The 20,496-nt window shown below is 41.8% G+C and overlaps 1 protein-coding gene across 1 annotated transcript; it reads right to left on the reverse strand.

Annotated features, from left to right (window-relative positions):
* Nucleotides 1-239: 239 nt before the first annotated feature.
* LOC123076287 (transcription factor RADIALIS-like) lies at nt 240-583 on the reverse strand. Its single transcript, XM_044498618.1, has one exon. The coding sequence runs from the start codon at nt 507-509 to the stop codon at nt 240-242; it is 270 nt and encodes an 89-aa protein (XP_044354553.1). The 5' UTR covers nt 510-583.
* Between the last annotated feature and the right edge of the window lie 19,913 nt (nt 584-20,496).

Genomic DNA, 20,496 nt, shown 5'->3' on the forward strand with positions numbered 1-20,496 from the left:
CACTTCATGCGTTCTTTTTCATTTGTTGCATCCATGTGAGAGAGTGCATTGGGAGTGGAATGGAAGAATTAATGTGAGCAAATTACTATGTGTCTTGGTCTAAGACAAGTTGTCTTTAGGCCTAATAAACCCGGACGGAGGGAGTATATAGCTTTGATCTAGGATCTGACACCTCACACTTGTATATTTGTAGTAAACATGAGACGAGAATCAGGCTGAGTTTTAGTTACCATGAGGAATCAGTTCCAAGGCCCCTGGGTGTTGTCCTTGTACTTGGGGAACGAGACCCTGCCGGACTCGATGAGCTTGATGTCGTCCACGAGGATCTCATAGTGGCGGCGCACCTCGGCGGCCGTCTTGGTCCCACCCATGGCGCGAGACACCTTGAGCCAGCGGTCGGGAGTGCCCTCGCCGTGGTAGGCGAGTGCCTCCTCGAACAACTTGTTCTCCTTGGCGCTCCACGTCGCGTCGTCGCCGCCGCGGGATGAGCTCCCTGACACAGAAGACATCTCGACTGGATCGGAATTGGTAGTATGTTTCTCGGAAACCGAGCTCAGTTAGCGCTGAAGTTTTTGCACGTCAAGCCCCGATGGCTATGGTTTGGTGATGGCTATGCTGCTTCGGTGCCCAGTATTTATAGGCGCTTGGGGCCTCACGCCGCTTGTATGGTGGTATCAGGACTGCCACTGACTTGGTGATTGAAAGATCAGTGAGGCTAATTAGATTGTGTCATTTTGAACATTTTGGACGAAAGGTGCCTCATTTAGACGTAGATTTCAGTGCTGCGATATGACATGTGGAGCTAGATCCTCTAACTTAGAGAAGCAAAGTCACGGCGCTACAGTGTAATCCTAGTGTAAAATGAAGAAGGAATGTTAGAGATGTTTAGCAGATTACTTACTATTGATATTTACTGTAGATATAAATAATTCATAATTAATTTTAGTTGACCATCAAATTGTTTGTATGTAATGATTGTGAATGCACACATTAAATCTGTTATTTGCATATTAATTTAGAGAAGCTACAATCCCCTAACTTTCCTTCTTCCAATCCATATGATTAAGGCTAAAATGATTTAAATTAATATGCAAATAACAGATTTAATGTGTACATTCACAATCATTACATACAAACAATTTGATGGTCAAATAAAATTAATTATGAATTATTTATATCTACAGTAAATATCAATAGTAAGTAATCTGCTAAATGTCTCTAACATTCCTTCTTCATTTTACACTAGGATTACACTGTAGCACCGTGACTTTGCTTCTCTAAGTTAGAGGATCTGGCTCCTTCCATGACATGTCAGGCTTCTCAGCGCGGACAAAGGAGCACGATCGGTCTGTGTCAACGCCTCCGGTGCTTGGCACTGCAGCCTGCAGTGGGATATTATCTCCAGCCGGGTATTTTAGTCGGGCGAACCAACTCGCTGCGACCAAAATGCACATTAACTATCGCGAGCATAATTTTTGGTAACGTTCGGCATGCAACAAATAATTAGCGAATAATAAATGGCTACCGCTACAGGCTATACATTGCTGCATGCAAGCGTCCATCGCTAGGCATGCCCAAAAAGGGGCTATCAATATGTGCATGCACTGGTTATGCGGATAGCCATAAATATAGGATCGCAAATGCTACTCCATGATTGTTACTCTCGTATTTTGGGTCATATTTTCATCATAATTTTAACTAATAAACCATATTTTGACTGTGGTTTACTAGTCTCCATTCTATTTTGGTCATATTTTGACCATAATTTAACAAATAAAATCTATGCTATAGGTAGCAAAATTAAAATAATTGGGACTTACATCCAAATACGAACCCAACAATTTTTTTATGAGAGCGTTTTGGGAAGTTAGAGATGAGCTCTCCTTTCAGGACCTAGGATGGACTGGTATCCCATACACTTGGGGTAACCGTCAACCGGTGTTGCAAATGTTAAAGCAAGGATGGATGAAGCCTTTGCTAATGAGAAATTCCAGCAACGTTTTCAGTACACCCGTGTTCGACACATCAGTTCGGTTGAATCGAATCACTATTTTGTTGTAGCGGAGATGAAGAAGGGTGTGCCAAATCAGTCTCGACCTAAGAAGCAATTCCGTTATGAGAACGTTTGGCAAACACATGTCGATTATGACAAGCTAGTCTGGCAAACTTGGCTAGATCGGTAAGAAGTTCCCGGGCTCCAAGGTGTGGCGCAATCTTTGCAACATCTTCAGCGAACACTAGAACCGTGGGGTGCAAAAGAGTTAGGTTGCTTCACACGAGCTGTCCGGGAACTTCAGAAAAAGTTGGACAAGCTTTGTTCTCTTTTGGTTGGGCGTGGTCCGACTGATGAGGAGAAGTGCACAATTAAAAAGTTGAAGGAAGCTTTGTTCCAGGAGGAGGTGTGGATCCGTCAGCGCTCACGTGTGTTGTGGCTGTGTGAAGGTGACCGAAACACCGGGTATTTCCATGCACAAGCAGCACAAAGGAGACGGATCAATAAATTTCGGGCCTTGTACGGCAAGATGGAACTGCATGTATTAATGAAGTGGAGGATACGGAGGAAGTGCAAGCGTTTTATCAGGACCTGTATGAATAGCGGGTGTTCTCTGATCCAAATGAGCCGCTCAATAATGTGTCAGTCAAAGTTACACCGGGCATGAACGCTTTACTGGACATTGTTGCAGCGGAGGTCAAGGAGGCGTTGTTCCAAATGGCGACTTCCAAGGCGCTGGACGTTGACGGGTTTATGGCTGGTTTCTACCAGTGCCACTGGGATATCTTGCAAGACGATGTTACTGATGCGTGCTGGAATTCTTGAATGTTGGGGACCTACCGATGGGCTTGAATGATACACCTATTATTTTGATTCCTAAGGTACGACACCCCCAATTCATCTCTCACTATCGGCCTATTCCTCTCTGTTCGGTGATGTATAAAATTAGTGCCAAAGCAATTACAAAATCGACGTGAGAGAATATAGAGGAGATCATTAGCGAAGAACAAAGTGCTTTTATACTTGGGCACCTAGTCACTGACAATGTCTTTATGGCATATGAAAGCGTGCATTCAATGAAAGAAGGAAGAAAGGAAAAATTATTCGTCTGTGGTAAAACTTGATATGATGAAGGCCTACGACAGAGTGGAATGGCACTGTGGAATCTATTATGATCAAGTTGGGCTTAGCACCAGTTTTGTGAGACTTATTATGAAGTGTGTCTCCTCAGTGAGATTCCGAGTTAGGGTCAATGGGGAGCTATTACCCTACTTCATACCTTCGAGAGGATTAAGGCAGGGGTATCACTATATCTATTATTGATGTGTGTTGAAGGGTTCTCCTCCTTGCTGGTAACTACATTGATAGAGGAATAAGAGTGAGCTACGAATCTCCTTGGGTTAGCCACCTTCTATTTGCAAAAGATCAAAGTGCAGTTAGTTTGAATGAGATTCTTCAAGTATATGGCGATGCTTCGGGGCGGTGTGTTAACAGAGATAAGAACACTATTTTTCTTCAGTTCTAACATGCCATCACATGTGAAGCAGGCCATGAAGATTGCCTTGGATATCAATGCAGAGGCATTCATCGAAAGATACCTCGGGCCCCATATGGCAGTCGGGCACATTACCAGTAGAACATTTGATTACATTGCGGAGCGATCACAAGGTAAGATTCAAGGATGGTCGGAGAAGTTGTTAGCTTCTGCTGGTTAGGAAGTACTTAAATCACTTGTTCAGGTGATGCCGACCTATAGCATGAGCACATTCCTTTTGACTAGAAAAGTATGTAAGAGTATTACCTCCCCAATGGTTAAATATTTCTGGAGTAGTTCTCTTGACAAGAAAGGCATTCACTGGATTTCCTGGAAAAATATGTCCGCCCTACATGCAATCGGGGGATGGGGTTTTGGGACATGCATCAATTCAACCTAGCTTTATGTGGGAACCATGGATGAAGTTTCATGATGAAGCCAAATTCCTTGCGCGCTCAGGTTTTGAAAGGCCGCTACTTCCCAGACCGTGATTTCATTCTAGCATCTGTACCATAGTCACCCTCGGCTATCTGGTGCACGATCATAGCAAGCAGGGAGGCTTTGCGGCTGGGTCTTATTAAAATAGTTGGGGATTTGAGCTCCATTCTAGTTTGGACTAAGAAGTGGATCTTAGGAACAATTTCAATGACACCCCTATTCACACCGGCTAACACTCATGTTGAACTAGTTTCAGATCCTCATTGATTATGATAATTGTACATGGAGGCATCATGTGATTTGTGACACATTCATTGCCCCTGATGCGGAGGCGGTCTTTAATATCCTTCTCTTTGGAGGTGGTGACGACTTTTATGCCTAGGATTTTGACAAAATAGGTAACTACATTGTAAAGATAGCATACCGTGCTCTTGTGACTCAGATTGAGCATCTTGCTCTAGAGGAAGGGATGGCTACTGGGACCTCAAGGAATATCAACAGTTGTGGAAGACCTTATTGACATTAAATGTCGTACCAAAAGTTCATGTGTTTTCATGGCAAGTCTTTCGAGGGACTCTTCCTGAAGAGGCTACACTAAAGAGAAGACACATTGCTGAACTTGGCCAATGCAAGGTTTGCTTAGCCATGGACGAAGATCTACAACATGCACTCATGTATTGTCATCATGCAAAGTATTTTTGGGAGGAAGCCATGCGATGTTTGTTATATGATTACCAAGGTTGCATTCGGACTGTTGGGCACGGGACATCTATGTGATGATTGGTTCAAGGACAAAGATCATGTTCTAATCATTACCATCATGTGGTCGATTTGGCATTCACGAAACCGAATCAAGCACAATGAAGGAGGATCATGTCCTGCTACATGTATGAAGCTGACAAAAAAGCCTTGGCGATTCTAGAACTGCCTAGGACTATGGCTTTAGTCTTACCAGGACATGGGTGGAGGCCCCCTGAATTCGCTTTAGTAAGAATAACACCGGCAAAGCAATTAACTTTGATGAAAACTGCAGCGGTGCTGGTGGTGTAGCTCGATCATGCACTAGCCTACTTGGTGCTTGGTGCAAGCCCAATATGAGTATCTCAGACCCGATGATAGACTAGGTGTTGGCAATGCGGGAAGGTGCGCGGTTTGCTAAATTGTGTGGTTTAACGCGTGTGATCATGGAAGTGGGATGCCTGGAGATGGTCGATCTCTGGAACACTCGCCACAACTCTTGCTCGATTGTGGCTCCTATTCTGTTAGAAATTGGAGAACTCGCTAGTGATTTTCAGTTTTCTAATAATCTGCATGTAATCGGGCAGAAAATGTCCTTGCACATATTTGTGCTAAGCATGCTTGCACATTGAACATGACATATAGCTGGCTCGACGAGACACCAAGCTTCTTAGTAACCAACTTGTTTGCTGATTGTCCTAGTAATGCACCTATATGAATAATGCTCTCTGGATTGCCTGCAAAAAACAATTAAATGAAGGAAGGTGAGCTACAATAACTAAACACATATTCATTTGGGAGATTAGTTCCTAGCACTTTTAATGCACATAGCACCTCACCTAAGAACTAATGGATTGGAAGAGGCACGAGACGACTAAAATTCCAACCCAAAGGGAGTAGGAAATTTTGCTTACGTGGCATATGATTAAGGAAGAAAGAGAATGTTATATATCATATGATACCGTGTCATAATAAACGATGTGTTATTATACCCATGCATGAAAATAATGGAGAGCATTTTAAATACTAACCTATGATGTTATACACTACGGAGATTGTATCGGATTCATGATACTAGTGTATGGTACTCCCTCACTACAAGTAGTGTAAGATATCCAATATCCGACTGCCTCATAGTCTTTTGTTTTCTTGAACTGTCCTCAACCCATTGCCATCATTCTCATAATGGAGATAAAATAGTTCAAGAGATCCAGACAAAAGGAAACGGGAAAGGGAGAAAGAGCGAGTTATGCACCAATAGAAAATCCCACCGTGCGTTCCTGCAATTGGAACATGCACAATGGAGCAAAAACCTGTTAGACCTAAGATAGAACCTACACAATGCGGGCAGTTCAACAATATCTAGCACAAAAGATTACAGATCCACATATAATAAGCCGATCACAGATGAATGAGACAGAGACCGAATGACTCCAAAACTACATGAAAGAAAGACTTTAGTAGCACTTGCAGATCAACGTCGAGATGACTCATGAGCATCATGTGTCACTGCACAAATCTTCTTCATCGCCACCATGATCTTGAGAAATACGCGCCTTGCTCTGGGGTGTCCATATACTTGACTTTTTGAATACACATCCAAGACAACAAAGAAGAACAAGTATCAAATACAACCTGAGGGCTTCTCAGAATCTTATTCTCAAAGGTAGTTTTGTTGTGTCGGTTCGTTCCAAATGACCCAGATAACTGCAGCCAAATAGTAGTAAATAGACATTCACCATTAGGCAAGAAAGCGTAACACCATGAGTAATGCTGTCACGTATTATTAAGGTTAGATCAGTACCAAGAATCATGCCTACATTACGCCAAATAACCCTGGCCACCTGAGAAAAGTTGTTGAGCCGACTCATATTGATTAGAGAATAAACGTTCAAGGTTACCACCTTATTTTCCCCTTTCATAACATCTCTAGTCAACACAACATTTTTGGAATAATTATTGTAAGAAGATACAGGTTTTCATATTCAACTATAATGCCCTCCTTCCTGGCTAAGTCCTTTTCCAACATATCATCTATTGATCTAGTTGTAAAACATGGTTCTTACCTAGCCCCCAATAAACCTCATCACCATCACGAGGTGTGAGTAGGTTCATAGCCTCATTATTAACACCTTCCCATCTTCACTAGTATAGAATCGGCCTTTATTTGGAGGCACTTTTGGTATATAGAACAACGGTGGTTTCCCATTCCGCCTCAAATTCTGTGTTGCTAATACTCGGTCTAGTGGTGGCGGTTATAGAAACTACCTCCAATATTGTGGATAGCATAGTCGGTTTCGTACATATAACCATGTCCAATGATCTACGTGTCGCAAGCAGTTTCATACAAATAACTGCCTCCATTATGTGTACACCAGAGATCTACTTTTTTTCTTATTATGTACCCACCCCTGCTAATGGCACTAGCTAAATGCTTGTGCGTTGCAACAGAGCAATAAAATATATAAACACATTAGCCAAATGATTGTTTCCATTGAAAAAATATCAAGCTTTGCCCCTTCAGCTTGGAGTTGGATTCTTAGCACCATGGGTGAATAACTCCAATAAAACCAGAAAATATTTCATTGGATTAGTACTTCCTCTGTCTCGGTGTATAGGGTGTGTGCGTAGTTATAGGTCATCGATTTGACTAACCAAATATGCGTTCTATTTCACCAAAAGTATAGCATTGGATTCTCAAGAGGATGTAGTTTCTAAAAATATATTTTTCATCACATATAATAAATATTTAGCTAGTTAAATTGTCAACCTAGAACTACGTGCATGCGTTATAAACTGAGACGGAGGGAGTAATAATCATTGTTCACATGTAGTGAGTATATGAAACCATATTGCATTTGAGGTGACCCACAGGAATTGTTTTTTTGGTAACATGTGCCCCTCCTACTCATGACTCCCTATGACACGCGTCCTCTCTAGTGACCCTTCCTAACCAGTGCATTTTAGTCCTAATCCCTTTTATATAAATATATTATATATAATGAATCTGCTTCCATTTAATTTCTCACTGCTAGCTTCTCACATCCACTGTTGTTGTCACTGCTCCACCTCATCCTCATGTTACAATATTCTCACATCTTTCCAAAAAATAGAAATAGTTGTAAGCACATTATGTGAGTCACTCAAAATGGTTAATATGAAGTAGAAGGAAAATATATCAATGGTTATGTCCCCTCTTACGAGTCCAATGCCCATGTCCACCACATCAATGCAAGGGATCATGTGAACAATGGAAACGTAAGACCTACAACTATTGCATGTTAATTAGCAGTCAAGCATGGAAAGAGGGCACGTTGGATTGAAAGGGAAGTGACGAAAATACGGTTTTTGTTCTATTTCTTGCCATACAAGGAGATATGCATAGCAAATTGTTTACCATAACATTGAAGCTATGTGTTCTTCTCGTACCAGTCATTTTCTTACAGAAAGGAAAACTGACAACAAGGAGATTCTTCAACGAGATAATTTATTATGGGAAAATATTAATAGTAAAGATTGCATGGAGTGCATTTTTTGGTAAATGTGCTTAATTGTTTTGGTAAGTGCAAAGAGGATACCATTAAACATTTATGTTCTTGTGATAAGTAATTAATAGTGTGAAAGTTTGAGGGTTCGACGACATATCAAATCTTGGACAAGGTACCATCATAGGGGGAGGTGGGTGATGGTCCATCACTCACTAACTCCCCTTTAATAGTAAAGATTCTGATAAGTGCGCTTAATTGGTTTTGGAAGTTTGAGGAGGCGACAACATACCACATCATGGATGACGTACCATCGTATCGGGGGGGGGGGTAATAGACCATCATTATGAACTCCCCTTTAATAGTAGAGATTCAGATGAAACATTGGAATACAAAGGTACAAAGATAACATATCATTCATTGCAGTACCCATAGTCCATAAGCTTTACAAGTTCACCTGATACAAAGACATTGGAATGGTACATAAGTCTTAAAGTCCATAGTCATTGTATGCTCTATCACTTATGCCTTGCCTTCTAATGTCATTACTTGGTGCCATTTATAATTCTAAAGCACACACCTCACCATCAATATTTTTGTGCAATGCAACTAAAATAAAGCTACATGTAGGAAAAAATAGTAGGTTATTGAAAATGTAATGCGAGCTAAATTCAAGTAGTAGGTATACAGTTGTACTCTGCACAGAAGATAAATCTAAGAAGTTCTACCTGTTTCCATTATAATAGAGAAGTCAAAGCAATTTGAATTTTATAGAGAATAAAAGGATATAAATTGTATCAGTTTCTATTCTAGTTGATAAGTGGTACCAGTTTGCATTTATAGAGATGACAAAACAGAGAAGTTGTTGTAGTTTCCATTATAACTGAGAATTAGAACCAGTTTGCATTTACCAGAAAAGATAAAGTAGACAAACTGTAGTAGTTTATGTTTTAACTGAGAAGTTGAAGCAGTTCGTATTTATAGAAAGGATGAATTGAAGTGTCAACAAAACTTGAAGAAGTCAGAGCACCACCGACAGTAATGGCCACGTAGGCTCGCCACCAAATCCTCACATTGTTGGCCAGCTATAAATGGAAGCCGCCTCCCTAACCCTAAACCTAGCCACCAGATCACCTAAAAAGCACTTAATATAGATCCGCCGTTGCCGGCTTGAAATCGCCGATCCATCGTCCCTACTGCCGGAGCCATGGTCCACAGGCACCCCACGTACTACACAGAGCTCACCCCCACCTACTGAGCCCAAATAACAATGGAAGTAGCCATGTTGGTCGCCACTCGCGATGTGACCCCGACCCAAGCTCCTCTTCAGATTCGGAGGAACAGGTTGAGGCAAAGGGAAGTAGAAGGAGGAGGAGGCAGAGGCGGAGTTGAAGGGAAACGATAGCTCCCATATGGCGACGCGCTGAAGGAGCACATCAGTGCCAAGTGCGGAATATCATCAAGCTCGAGGATGCTGTTGTCATCATCACAATCCTCACGAAGTCCGAGCTGGTGGGGGAAGACCACACCATCACTGAATTGATTGCTGATGAATGCGAGGTTGCCACCAACCGTATCCTGATGGCCAATGCGTGGTGTGAGTCAGAGGAAATGTTTCCCAACCAAGACAACGACAAACCAATGGGATATGTCTGCCGGCACCCATGACGACGAGGCCTCTGGCTTTGGCATCATCTACATATCCTCGTCCAACGAGTAGAAGTATCTTCTTGTTTATCTAAAAAATATAGTACTAAGTCTAATAGTTGCAGTACTAACTATGTAGTTGATGTAGTACCAAGGATTGTCATCTACCTATTATATAATTAAGCATTGCAAGTCTGTAACCTAGCTAAGTTGAAATTCCTATGTTGGGGTTTTGGCAGATATGGGGGGTTCTAAGACCTAACTAACTCCTTTACATCTCGGTGGTGTCAAGGCCACAAAACATGGGAATACACAACACGGTGATGAGCTACACCACACTACACGGGAACAGGCACCATGATGAGCATTCAAGGGTTGGCGGCTACAAATATGTGATATGTGGGTAATGAATAGTATGATTAATGGGGAAGAGGAAAATGTAATGGATAGGTGCTCAATCCACGCAAGTGTCTCTAGCTAAAAATCCACATCGAATACATACTAACTAGAGGCGGTTATGTTTCTCTAAATGCAAATGTATGTTAGTACATACAATTTCAAATTTGTACAACCTCCACCGTACAAATAATCACCTGCCACTGAATTCTTATAGACGCGTGTGTAAGTGTGGGGACATAACCGCATCTCCGAGGCCCGCTACTAATGCTCCATTTTATACTAGTGGTAGGTGTAAATCCGACGACAATCTCATCCTAAGTCAGGTAGACTTATCAACTTCAATACAATCTCTTACTATGCTATCAGGATGGTCACCTATGTTGAATAACATAGGAAACTTGTCACATAAAAGGGCTTAGGAATCCTTCTACATTCTACCGATATCGCTAGAGCCAATTTTGACTTTTATTGCTAACATATGTAGATATTTTACTTTAAGTAGGTCTTTCCAGCTAGGTGAGTCAAAAAACTTGGTTATCAAAGAAGCAACATTCCAATGTTTTAGGTATTTGTATTTCACCACATATTTCTAGAGGCCATCACATTTCTCTAGATCCCACCAATATTTAACAAAGGATAAATGTCCAGTTTCCAAAGATCTGTGACCGCCAATCCCCCTTTCTTCTTAGATCTACAAACTCTAGACCAGTTGACAAGATGAGACATCTTTTTATTACCTCAACACTACTAGTTAAAATCTCCTTCTATGTTTATCCAACTTCTCAACAAAGGTTTTAGGTATAAGGATCATGGACATATGGTAGTAAGAGGTACTGAATAAGGAAGCATAAAAAAATGTTTCTTCCTCCCATGCAGGGAGTATTTCCCAGCTAGGCATCAAACCTTCTAAAGTATATTTCTCAATAAAAACTGAGTCCCCAACTCTCAGAGAGGAATAACTAACATGCATCCTCAAATACATCATGGTAAAGTGTGTATTTTGACAATTAAACAAGTCAGCATATGAGACAACTATACCATCAGCCCCATTTATGCAAAATATCTCAATATTTTGAAAATTAATTTTCAAGCTAGCGTGAAGATTAAATAGATACAGGATGGATTTAAGGTTCAGAACTTTTTGCTTGATCATGCTCAATGAAAATAGAGTATCATTTACATATTGAAGAACAACAAACCTATTATCTATGATACCAGGTGCTAAGCCCACAATCATATCATTTTTGAGCACTTGCACTCACTTTAGTTATACAATCCGCAACAAGATGTAAAAAAGGTGGCAGGGGATCCCCATGTCTAACCCCCCTTTATCACTTTGGAAGTAAGGTCCAGTTGTCCGTTATTAAGCTTAAACCTATTGGTTCCATTATGTAGCATGATACGTGTCCAACGTATCTATAATTGATGAAGTATTCATGCTATATTTACATCAATTATATATGGTTTTGGTGCACTTTTATATTATTTTTATGGTCTAACTTATTAATCTAGTCATTTCCTGTTTTTTATGTTTTTTGTTTCACAGAAAATCCACAAGGAAGGTCCAAACAAGATGAAAATTTATGACGATTTTTTCTGGATCGAGAAGGACCCTAGAAGCTTCAGGAGGCAACCAAAGACCCACGAGGTGACCACAAGCCACCCCGACATTCCTAGGGGGTAGGGCGCGCCCCCTGCTTGCGCCCCCTCATGGCTACGTTTGGCGTGATTCTAACTCTAAAAGATCGTATAAATAGAGAAATCCCTAGGAAGAAACCTACAATCTTTACTCTGCCGCCACAAGCCTTTGTTCCGAAGCAATATCATCTGGTGGCCTTCTCCGACATCCTGCCGAAGGGGAAGCTGTCATGGAGGCTATCTTCATTATCCTTGCTTCCTCCATGGCGATGCATGAGTAGTTCACCCTCGGGGCTGAGGGTTTGTGCCAGTAGTTATGTGTTTGATCTCTCTCTCTCTCTCTCTCTCTCTCCCTCTCTCTCTCTCTCTCTCTCGTATTCTTGATTTTCCATGATCTTGATGTATCATGAGATTTATTAATATAATTGGATCACATGATGTTCACCTCCCTCTCTTATTTTCTTGGTGAATTGAGTCTTGCTCTTTGAGGTTTCTTTATGTTGGATTGAATATTTTGGATTTGAGATCACTTGATGCATGTCTAACTCACGGATTTCCGTCATGGTATCAGGGTAATCTAGGTGACATAAGAGTTGATTGATGTGTATCATATGGTGTTGTCTTAGTATGATCTCTAGAACTATTCTTCACACTTTGGGGTAGTTCATAAGATTGATTGGAAACACACTTTGAGGTGGTTTACTACCTATGCGATTTCGTCCTAGTTTCTCTTATAGGAATATAGACTTGGGAGTGATTCTTTGCGGCACATTAAGGGATTATCATGTCATTCAATTATGTTAATGATGTTAAGAGATTACACTAGTGAAAGTATGAACCGTAGGCATTATTTCTAAGCATTGAGACAATGTTTTGCTCACTTTTTCCTACTTGCTACCTTGTTGTTTTTAATTGTTCAGATTATAAAAAGCTATTTCTACCATCCATATTACACATCTATCATCATCTCTTCGCCGAACTAGTGCACCTATACAACTGAAAATTGTATTGGGTATGTTGGGGACACAAGAGAGTACTTGTATTTCATTGTAGGGTTGCATGAGAGAGAACCATCTTCATCCTGAGAAAATTTGTTGTTGTCCTACAAAACTCTCCACTTGGAGGGCCAACCATGTCTGCAAGAATAAAGTTGCGTAGTGGACATTATAACACACTCTTGACCTAATATCACCAAATAGGATAAATCCTCTTAGTGTGTGGCACTCCAAAAGAAAAGCCTAATTGACCTCATGGTAGGCCTTTATAGAGTCTAATTTAGAACAATACCCTTTTTTTCTTACCATGAGTATGATGCACAATCACATGCATAGTAACAATGTTTCCATGATATTCTTGTTCCTGAAGATGGCATTTTAATGTCTGCTAATTAAGCGTTTAGCAACGCCATCCTCCATAATATCTAGGGTTCTTGCAATGCATTATAAATACATCTACAAAGATAAATTGGTCTAAACTTTCGAATCTTACTAGCATAAAAAAACTCGGGCAAAAAGGTTGTGATTCCATAGTTAAATCTTTGGACATCTAGAGTACCAACATGCATGGGAAGAGTGGAGAAGGACCATCACATCATGTTGCGCCGCATCCCAACAACTTTAGAAAAACTCAATGGGTATATTGTCAGGATAAGGTGATTTATTAGCCTCCATAGAGAATAGGACATCTTTTACTTCTTCCAAGCAAAAAGGTCTAATTGGGTTAGTATTCTCTTCTTGAGTGGCTTTCCCCTTAGCACTCCAACAACTGGGGCAAATGCTAAAGGTTACAAGGTGTTGGCCTAAATAATTCTCTATAATATTGGTTGGCATGGTTTAGTAAATTTGTGCTGCCTTATATATAAACATGCCCACCAGTTAAAGAATGAATTGTACATTTCATCTTTCTACCATAGAAATTTTATGGAAGTGTCATGTATTTTGATAATCTTTCGAACCACCTTTCATGGGATTACTGAAACCAATAGATATATTCGTCACTAGAATATTATTAAGCTCCATCATAATGTGAGCTCTTCTACCATATAATTCAGGAGGGAAAGGGCTTAATTTATCAAGATCTTCTCTGTCAGCAAGTTCATCTCTAAAATCATTCTTCATTTTCTTTGTAGACTCAAAATGATTGGATACCTAAGATTTAAAGTATGTTTTCAACTTTTCATTTTGATGCTATTACATCAATAGGATCATGAGCACATACTTTTGTACTCCAGATTTTATGCACTAAAGGAAAGAAATCATATTAACAAGGGGAAATAAAACCCCTCCAATCTATAAAGAAATCATATACATCAATAGGTAGTATGTTTATGTTTACCGGTCCAAGTATATTTGCCCCATTTATATGAATCTCTCTTAGCGCAATAGTGTGGATAATCATATTACATACATACATACATACATACATACATACATACATGCATGCATGCATACATACATACATAGCATAGGAATTTTAAAAAAATCCTCAAAATGTTTGAGGATGTGAAAGTCTTCCCTGCTAAAACAAGCAAACTCCACATTACAGTAATAAGCAGCTAGCTCCACGAACAATTCATCATGTGCGACCCCATAATTAATTAGTAGGCCCCATTTGTCTTTTAAGAAACAAAATATAACCACAGGTAATCCAACCCCAAAGAATCCCACAGAATTAATTGTTTCATATATTTGCCACACTCACAAAAGAACATTTCAAGTTATCTTTTTTTAGCAACACATAGGATCCCTCCAACTTTATCCAAAAAAGGGATCAACTTCCAATAGAACAACTCATAAGGATTAAATTTTCCAAAGAGACCAGAATAATTATTATTTTCCAGTAGTTTAATTTGCACATTTGTCACTTCAAATCTTCACCCGGTTAAATGGTTTTCTATTTAGAAATTTAATTATGTAATGGATCAATACGATCGATGATTCGCAAATGATCTGAGTTATTAGCTAGCCTGAGCTCTTTGGGTCATGATTAAATCACATTAGGGGCACGACCATATTACTGAACGCATACCTAAATGCTAGCTAGTAGTGAAATTTCTGCCCTCGTTTATGTATATAAAGACTTTGATGCAGAGCATCCTTCGATCATCCCCATGGACTCTACACCAACACATGAAGCACCACGTGGACCTATGACAAGAGCTTGCGCACGTGCCATCGAAACCGAGGTGAACTCACTCCTCTTCGAGAATTGACATGGACACGAATGGAACTTGGATGCTACCTCACCAAAATGTGTTACGTGTTGTTAGGTACGAGGACAACCCCCACCAAGCTGCTAGAGCATCCTGGAGGCAAAGGAGAAGGACCCCACGGCCACAAGAAAGAAAGAGAAGCTCATCAAGTCAAAAACAGCAAGTCCCAGGCAACCCCGTGCACACGGCCTCCCCTGACCCCGTGCCCATGGGCCTCCTAGAAAGCTACTGGAAGTGAAGACGTGCACCCCCGTGCGCACGGTCTCCGAACCCTGTGCGCATGAGCCTGTACCGCGCCCACGGGACCCCCATGTGCACGGGTCTCACTTACCCTGTGTTCACGGCCCTCCCAGGTTGCGGCTGAGGGTTTACTGTCTTGCCTCCCAAGTCATCCCCTACCTCCCTCTAGCTATATATCCCGTGCCTAGGACATTATTTAGGGTTAGCAAAGTATATGTGAGACCTTGATAGAGCTTTGCTCCTTCTACCACTCCTCTTGGAGATCAAGACCTCTTAGGAGAAGATCCCAAGTGGATATCAAGACCGCCTCTTGGAGAAGACTACCATCAAGACCTCACCTCCTTAGGAGTGGGAAGAACCTTACCTTTGTGCTTATTTCCCGGGATCGTTCTTGTATTCTTGTGGATCTCAATTATGTTATTCTAGTGGATGTGTGATTGGCTTTTGTTTGAGTGAATTTCCTCTTTGTGTTCTTGTGTTCACCCTTTTTACCCACTCCAAGTGTGAAAAGATCTCCACTTAGGGTTCCACCCTACAACATCTTGGTATCATGAGCAAGGTTGATTCACATCTTGGAGTCCCTACCCCCCATATTCTAGCCTAATTTTGCTGCTTTTTGTCCCAATTCGAAAATCCCCACAAAAATAGCCCCAAAAAATTTCTTGCATTTTGTTGATTCTTGTGAGATTTTATTGATTTGATCCACGAATTTTGTGATTGGAACCGGATCTAACCATCACCACCATCCCCACCATCGAATTTGGCCGAATTTTGAGTTTTGTCACGGATTTGGGTGTGTTCTTGCACAGGCAGAGCACCCCGTGCGCACGGGCCATCGGGACCTCGTGTCCACGGGACCCCGTGCACACGGACACAACTTACCTCGTGCGCACGGACCACCCAGAGAGGTTCGGCTACCGCCCATTTTGCAGCTTTTTCCATCCAACCACCGCCATTTGCTTTCTGCACTACCTCACATTTGGTGTTTGAGATTTTGGGTCGTGGTTCACCGTGCCCTAAGGTGTTTCGGCTACTTAGGGAAGGTTGTACATCAACCACACTGCTACTCATCATCGTCCCGAACGCGACATCGACAATGACCATTTCATCATCGTTCATCGTTGCTTACACTCGACAAACCACAGACGATAACCTCGACGACATCTTGTACTCATTCCTTGCCATGACATTGACAGCCTCGAGCCTTTTTGCGTCACTTACCCATCGAGACTAGCAAGTTGAGAATTACCGGGCGACGCTCTTTGTGCACATTTAGTGTACACTTACCCCACATTGCTACATTTACTCTGCAATCTTCTTGCTATCATCATCGTGCCATAAGTCTCTCCCGTGCATACCATACTTTGTTATTTCATATACCGGCTCGCATATCAAGCATTGTGGCATAGTTCAAAAATCTTTTAAGCAAAAGAAAAGAGAAACAAAGAGCTTTTAAGCAATAGCTTCGAGCCATTTTGCATAGTTCGCTCATCTTGGTCCATACATACATAAGCATACTGTTGTGAAACGTTGCATGGAAAACAAAAAAAATTCTAAGCACACGCAAAATCTATCCATGGAGATGCATAGCTACAACATGGGGTGACCATCTACATACCCTTGTAGATCGCTAAGAGGAAGCTTTTATTAACGCAGTTGATGTATTCGTACACCTTCATGATCCATTCTAATCAAGCACCGAACCTGCGGTACCTCCGCGTTCAGCACACGTTCAGCTCGATGACGTCCTCACCTTCTTGATCCAGCAAGAGGGGCGAAGTAGTAGATGAGTTCCGGCAGCACGACGGCGTGGTGACGGTGGTGGTGAATCTATTTCCGCAGAGCTTCACCAAGCACAATGGATTTAGAGTGGAGGATGAACTAGAGGGAGAGGGAGCGCCGGCACACGGCTTGGTGAGTTGTGGTTTGTGGCGCCCCTCCCCTCCTCTCATATATATAGGTGGAGGGGGAGGGGAGGAAGCCTAGGGCGTGCCCCAAGGGGTCCGGCGGCTGCCCTAGGGCGCCTACTAAGGCGCCCCCTTCCATACTTGGCACGTGGGGGAAGGAAAAGGGGGCCGGGGGCCCCTAGGGCGCCTCCCATTCCTTCTTCCTTGCATGGAGAAAGGCAGGAGGGGGCCAGCCCCTCCTCCTTCCTTCGTAGGGCCGGCGGCAAGGAGGTGGGGTGTGCCAGCCCCCTTGTGGGCTGGTGACCTACCCTCCTTTTGGCCTGTTAGGCCCAACAACTCCCCGTGGTCTTTCGGAACCCCTTCCAATGACCCGATAATTATCCGGTGTATTCTGAAACCCTTACGAAGACTATATACTATCATCCTATATATCAATCTTTAACTCCAGACCATTATGGAGCTCCTCACCATGTCTGTGATCTCATCCGGGACTCCGAACAATATCCGGTCACCAACATACATAACTCATATATAGTACTATATCGTCAACGAACGTTAAGCGTGCGGACCCTATGGGTACGAGAATGATGTAGACATGATCGAGATGCTTCTCCGGTCAATAACCAATAGTGGGACCTGGATGCCCATATTGGTTCCTGCATAGTACGAAGATCTTTATCGGTCGAACCTTTATGACAACATACGTAGTTCCCTTTGTCTGTCGGTATGTTACTTGCCCGAGATTGATCGTCGGTATCTCCATACCTAGTTCAATCTCGTTACCGGAAAGTCTCTTTACTCATTCCGTAATACATCATCTTGTAACTAACTCCTTAGTCACTTTGCTTGCAAGCTCCTTGTGATGATGTATTACCGAGAGGGCCCAGAGATAGCTTTCCGTCATGCGGAATGACAAATCCCAATCCCGATCCATGCCAACTCAACAGACACCTTCGGAGATACTTGTAGAGCACCTTTGTGATCACCCTGTTACGAAGTGACGTTTGATACACAAGGCATTCCTCTGGAGTCTAGGAGTTGCATGATCTCATGGTTGAAGGAACATGTATTTGACATTAAGAAAGCAATAGCAATAAATTGAACGATCATATGCTATGCTAACGGATGGGTCTTGTCCAACACATCATTCTCCTAATGACGTGATCCCATTATCAAACGACAACTCGTGTCTATGGTCAGGAAACTCTAACCATCTTTTGATCAACGAGATAGTCCAGTAGAGGCTTACTAGGGACTTGGTATTTGTCTATGTATTCTCACATGTATTTAAGTTTCTGATCAATACAATTATAGCATGAATAATAAACCTTTATCATGGTAAAGGAAATATAATAATAACCACTTTATTATTTCCTCTAGGGCATATTTCCAATAGTATCCCACTTGCACTAGAGTCAATAATCTAGATTACATAGTAATGAATCTAACACCCATGGAGTCTTGGTGCTGATCATCTTTTGCCCGTGGAAGAGGTTTAGTCAACGGGTCTGCCACATTCAGATACGTATGTACTTTGCAAATTTCTATGTCTCCATCCTTGACTTCTTCACGAATGGAGTTGAAGCGTCGCTTGATGTGTTTGGTTCTGTTATGAAACTTGGGCTCCTTGGCTATGGCAATTGCTCCAGGGTTGTCACAAAAGATTGTCATTGGACCCGATGCACTAGGTATTACACCTAGATCGGATATGAACTCCTTCGTCCGGACTCCTTCATGCGCTGCTTCCGAAGTAGCTATGTACTCCGCTTCACATGTAGATCCCTCCACGACGCTCTGATTAGAACTGCACCAACTAAAAGTTCCACCATTCAATATAAATATGTATCCGGTTTGCGACTTAGAGTCATCCGGATCTGTGTCGAAGCTAGCATCAACGTAACCCTTTATGACGAGCTCTTCGTCACCTCCATAAATGAGGAACATATCCTTGGTCCTTTTTAGGTACTTCAGGATATTCTTGACCGCTGTCCAGTGATCCACTCCTAGATTACTTTGGTACCTCCCTGCCAAACTTATGGCAAGGCACACATCAGGTCTGGTACACAGCATGACATACATTATAGAACCTATTGCTGAGGCATAGGGAAAGACTTTCATTCTCTCTCTATCTTCTCTTGTGGTCGGACTTTGAGTCTGACTCAATTTCACACCTTGCAACACAGGCAAGAACCCTTTCTTTGACTGGTCTATTTTGAACTTCTTCAGAACTTTGTCAAGGTATGTGCTTTGTGAAAGTCCTATTAAGCGTCTTGATCTATCCCTATAGATCTTGATGCCCAATATGTAAGCAGCTTCACCGAGGTCTTTCATTGAAAAGTTCTTATTCAAATATCCTGTTATGCTATCCAGAAATTATATATCATTTCCAATCAGCAATATGTCATCCACATATAATATCAGAAATGCTACAGAGCTCCCACTCACTTTCTTATAAATACAGGCTTCATCTTAAGTTTGTATAAAACCAAATGCTTTGATCACCTCATCAAAGCGTATATTCCAACTCCGATATGCTTGCACCGGTCCATAGATGGATCGTTGGAGCTTGCACACTTTGTTAGCACCCTTAGGATCGACAAAACCTTCTGGTTGCATCATACACAACTCTTCTTTAAGAAACCCATTAAGGAATGCAATTTTGACATCCATTTGCCAGATTTCACAATCATAAAATGCGGCAATTGCTAACATGATTCTGACATACTTAAGCGTCGCTACGGGTGAGGAAGTCTCATCGTAGTCAACCCCTTGAACTTGTCGAAAACCTTTTGCGACAAGTCGAGCATTGTAGACAGTGATATTACCATTAGCGTCCATCGTCTTCTTGAAGATCCATTTATTCTCAATGGCTTGCCGATCATCGGGCAAGTCCACCAAAGTCCACACTTTGTTCTCATACATGGATCCTATCTTAGATTTCATGGCCTCATGCCATTTGTTGGAATCTAGGCTCATCATAGCTTCTTCATAGTTCGTAGGTTCGCCGTTGTCTAACAACATGACTTCCAGGACAGGATTACCGTACCGCTCTCGTGCTCTACGTGTTCTGGTCGACCTACGAGGTTCAGTAGTAACTTGATCCGAAGTTTCATGATCATCATTTGCTTCCTCTTTGGTTGGTGTAGGCATCACAGGAATGGTTTTCTCTGATGTGCTACTTTCCAATTCGAGAGAAGGTACAACTACCTCATCAAGTTCTACTTCCCTCCCACTCACTTCTTTCGAGAGAAACTCCTTCTGTATAA

This window comes from Triticum aestivum, chromosome 3D, assembly GCF_018294505.1.
Source record: "Triticum aestivum cultivar Chinese Spring chromosome 3D, IWGSC CS RefSeq v2.1, whole genome shotgun sequence".
In the NCBI taxonomy this organism is placed as follows: Eukaryota; Viridiplantae; Streptophyta; class Magnoliopsida; order Poales; family Poaceae; genus Triticum; species Triticum aestivum.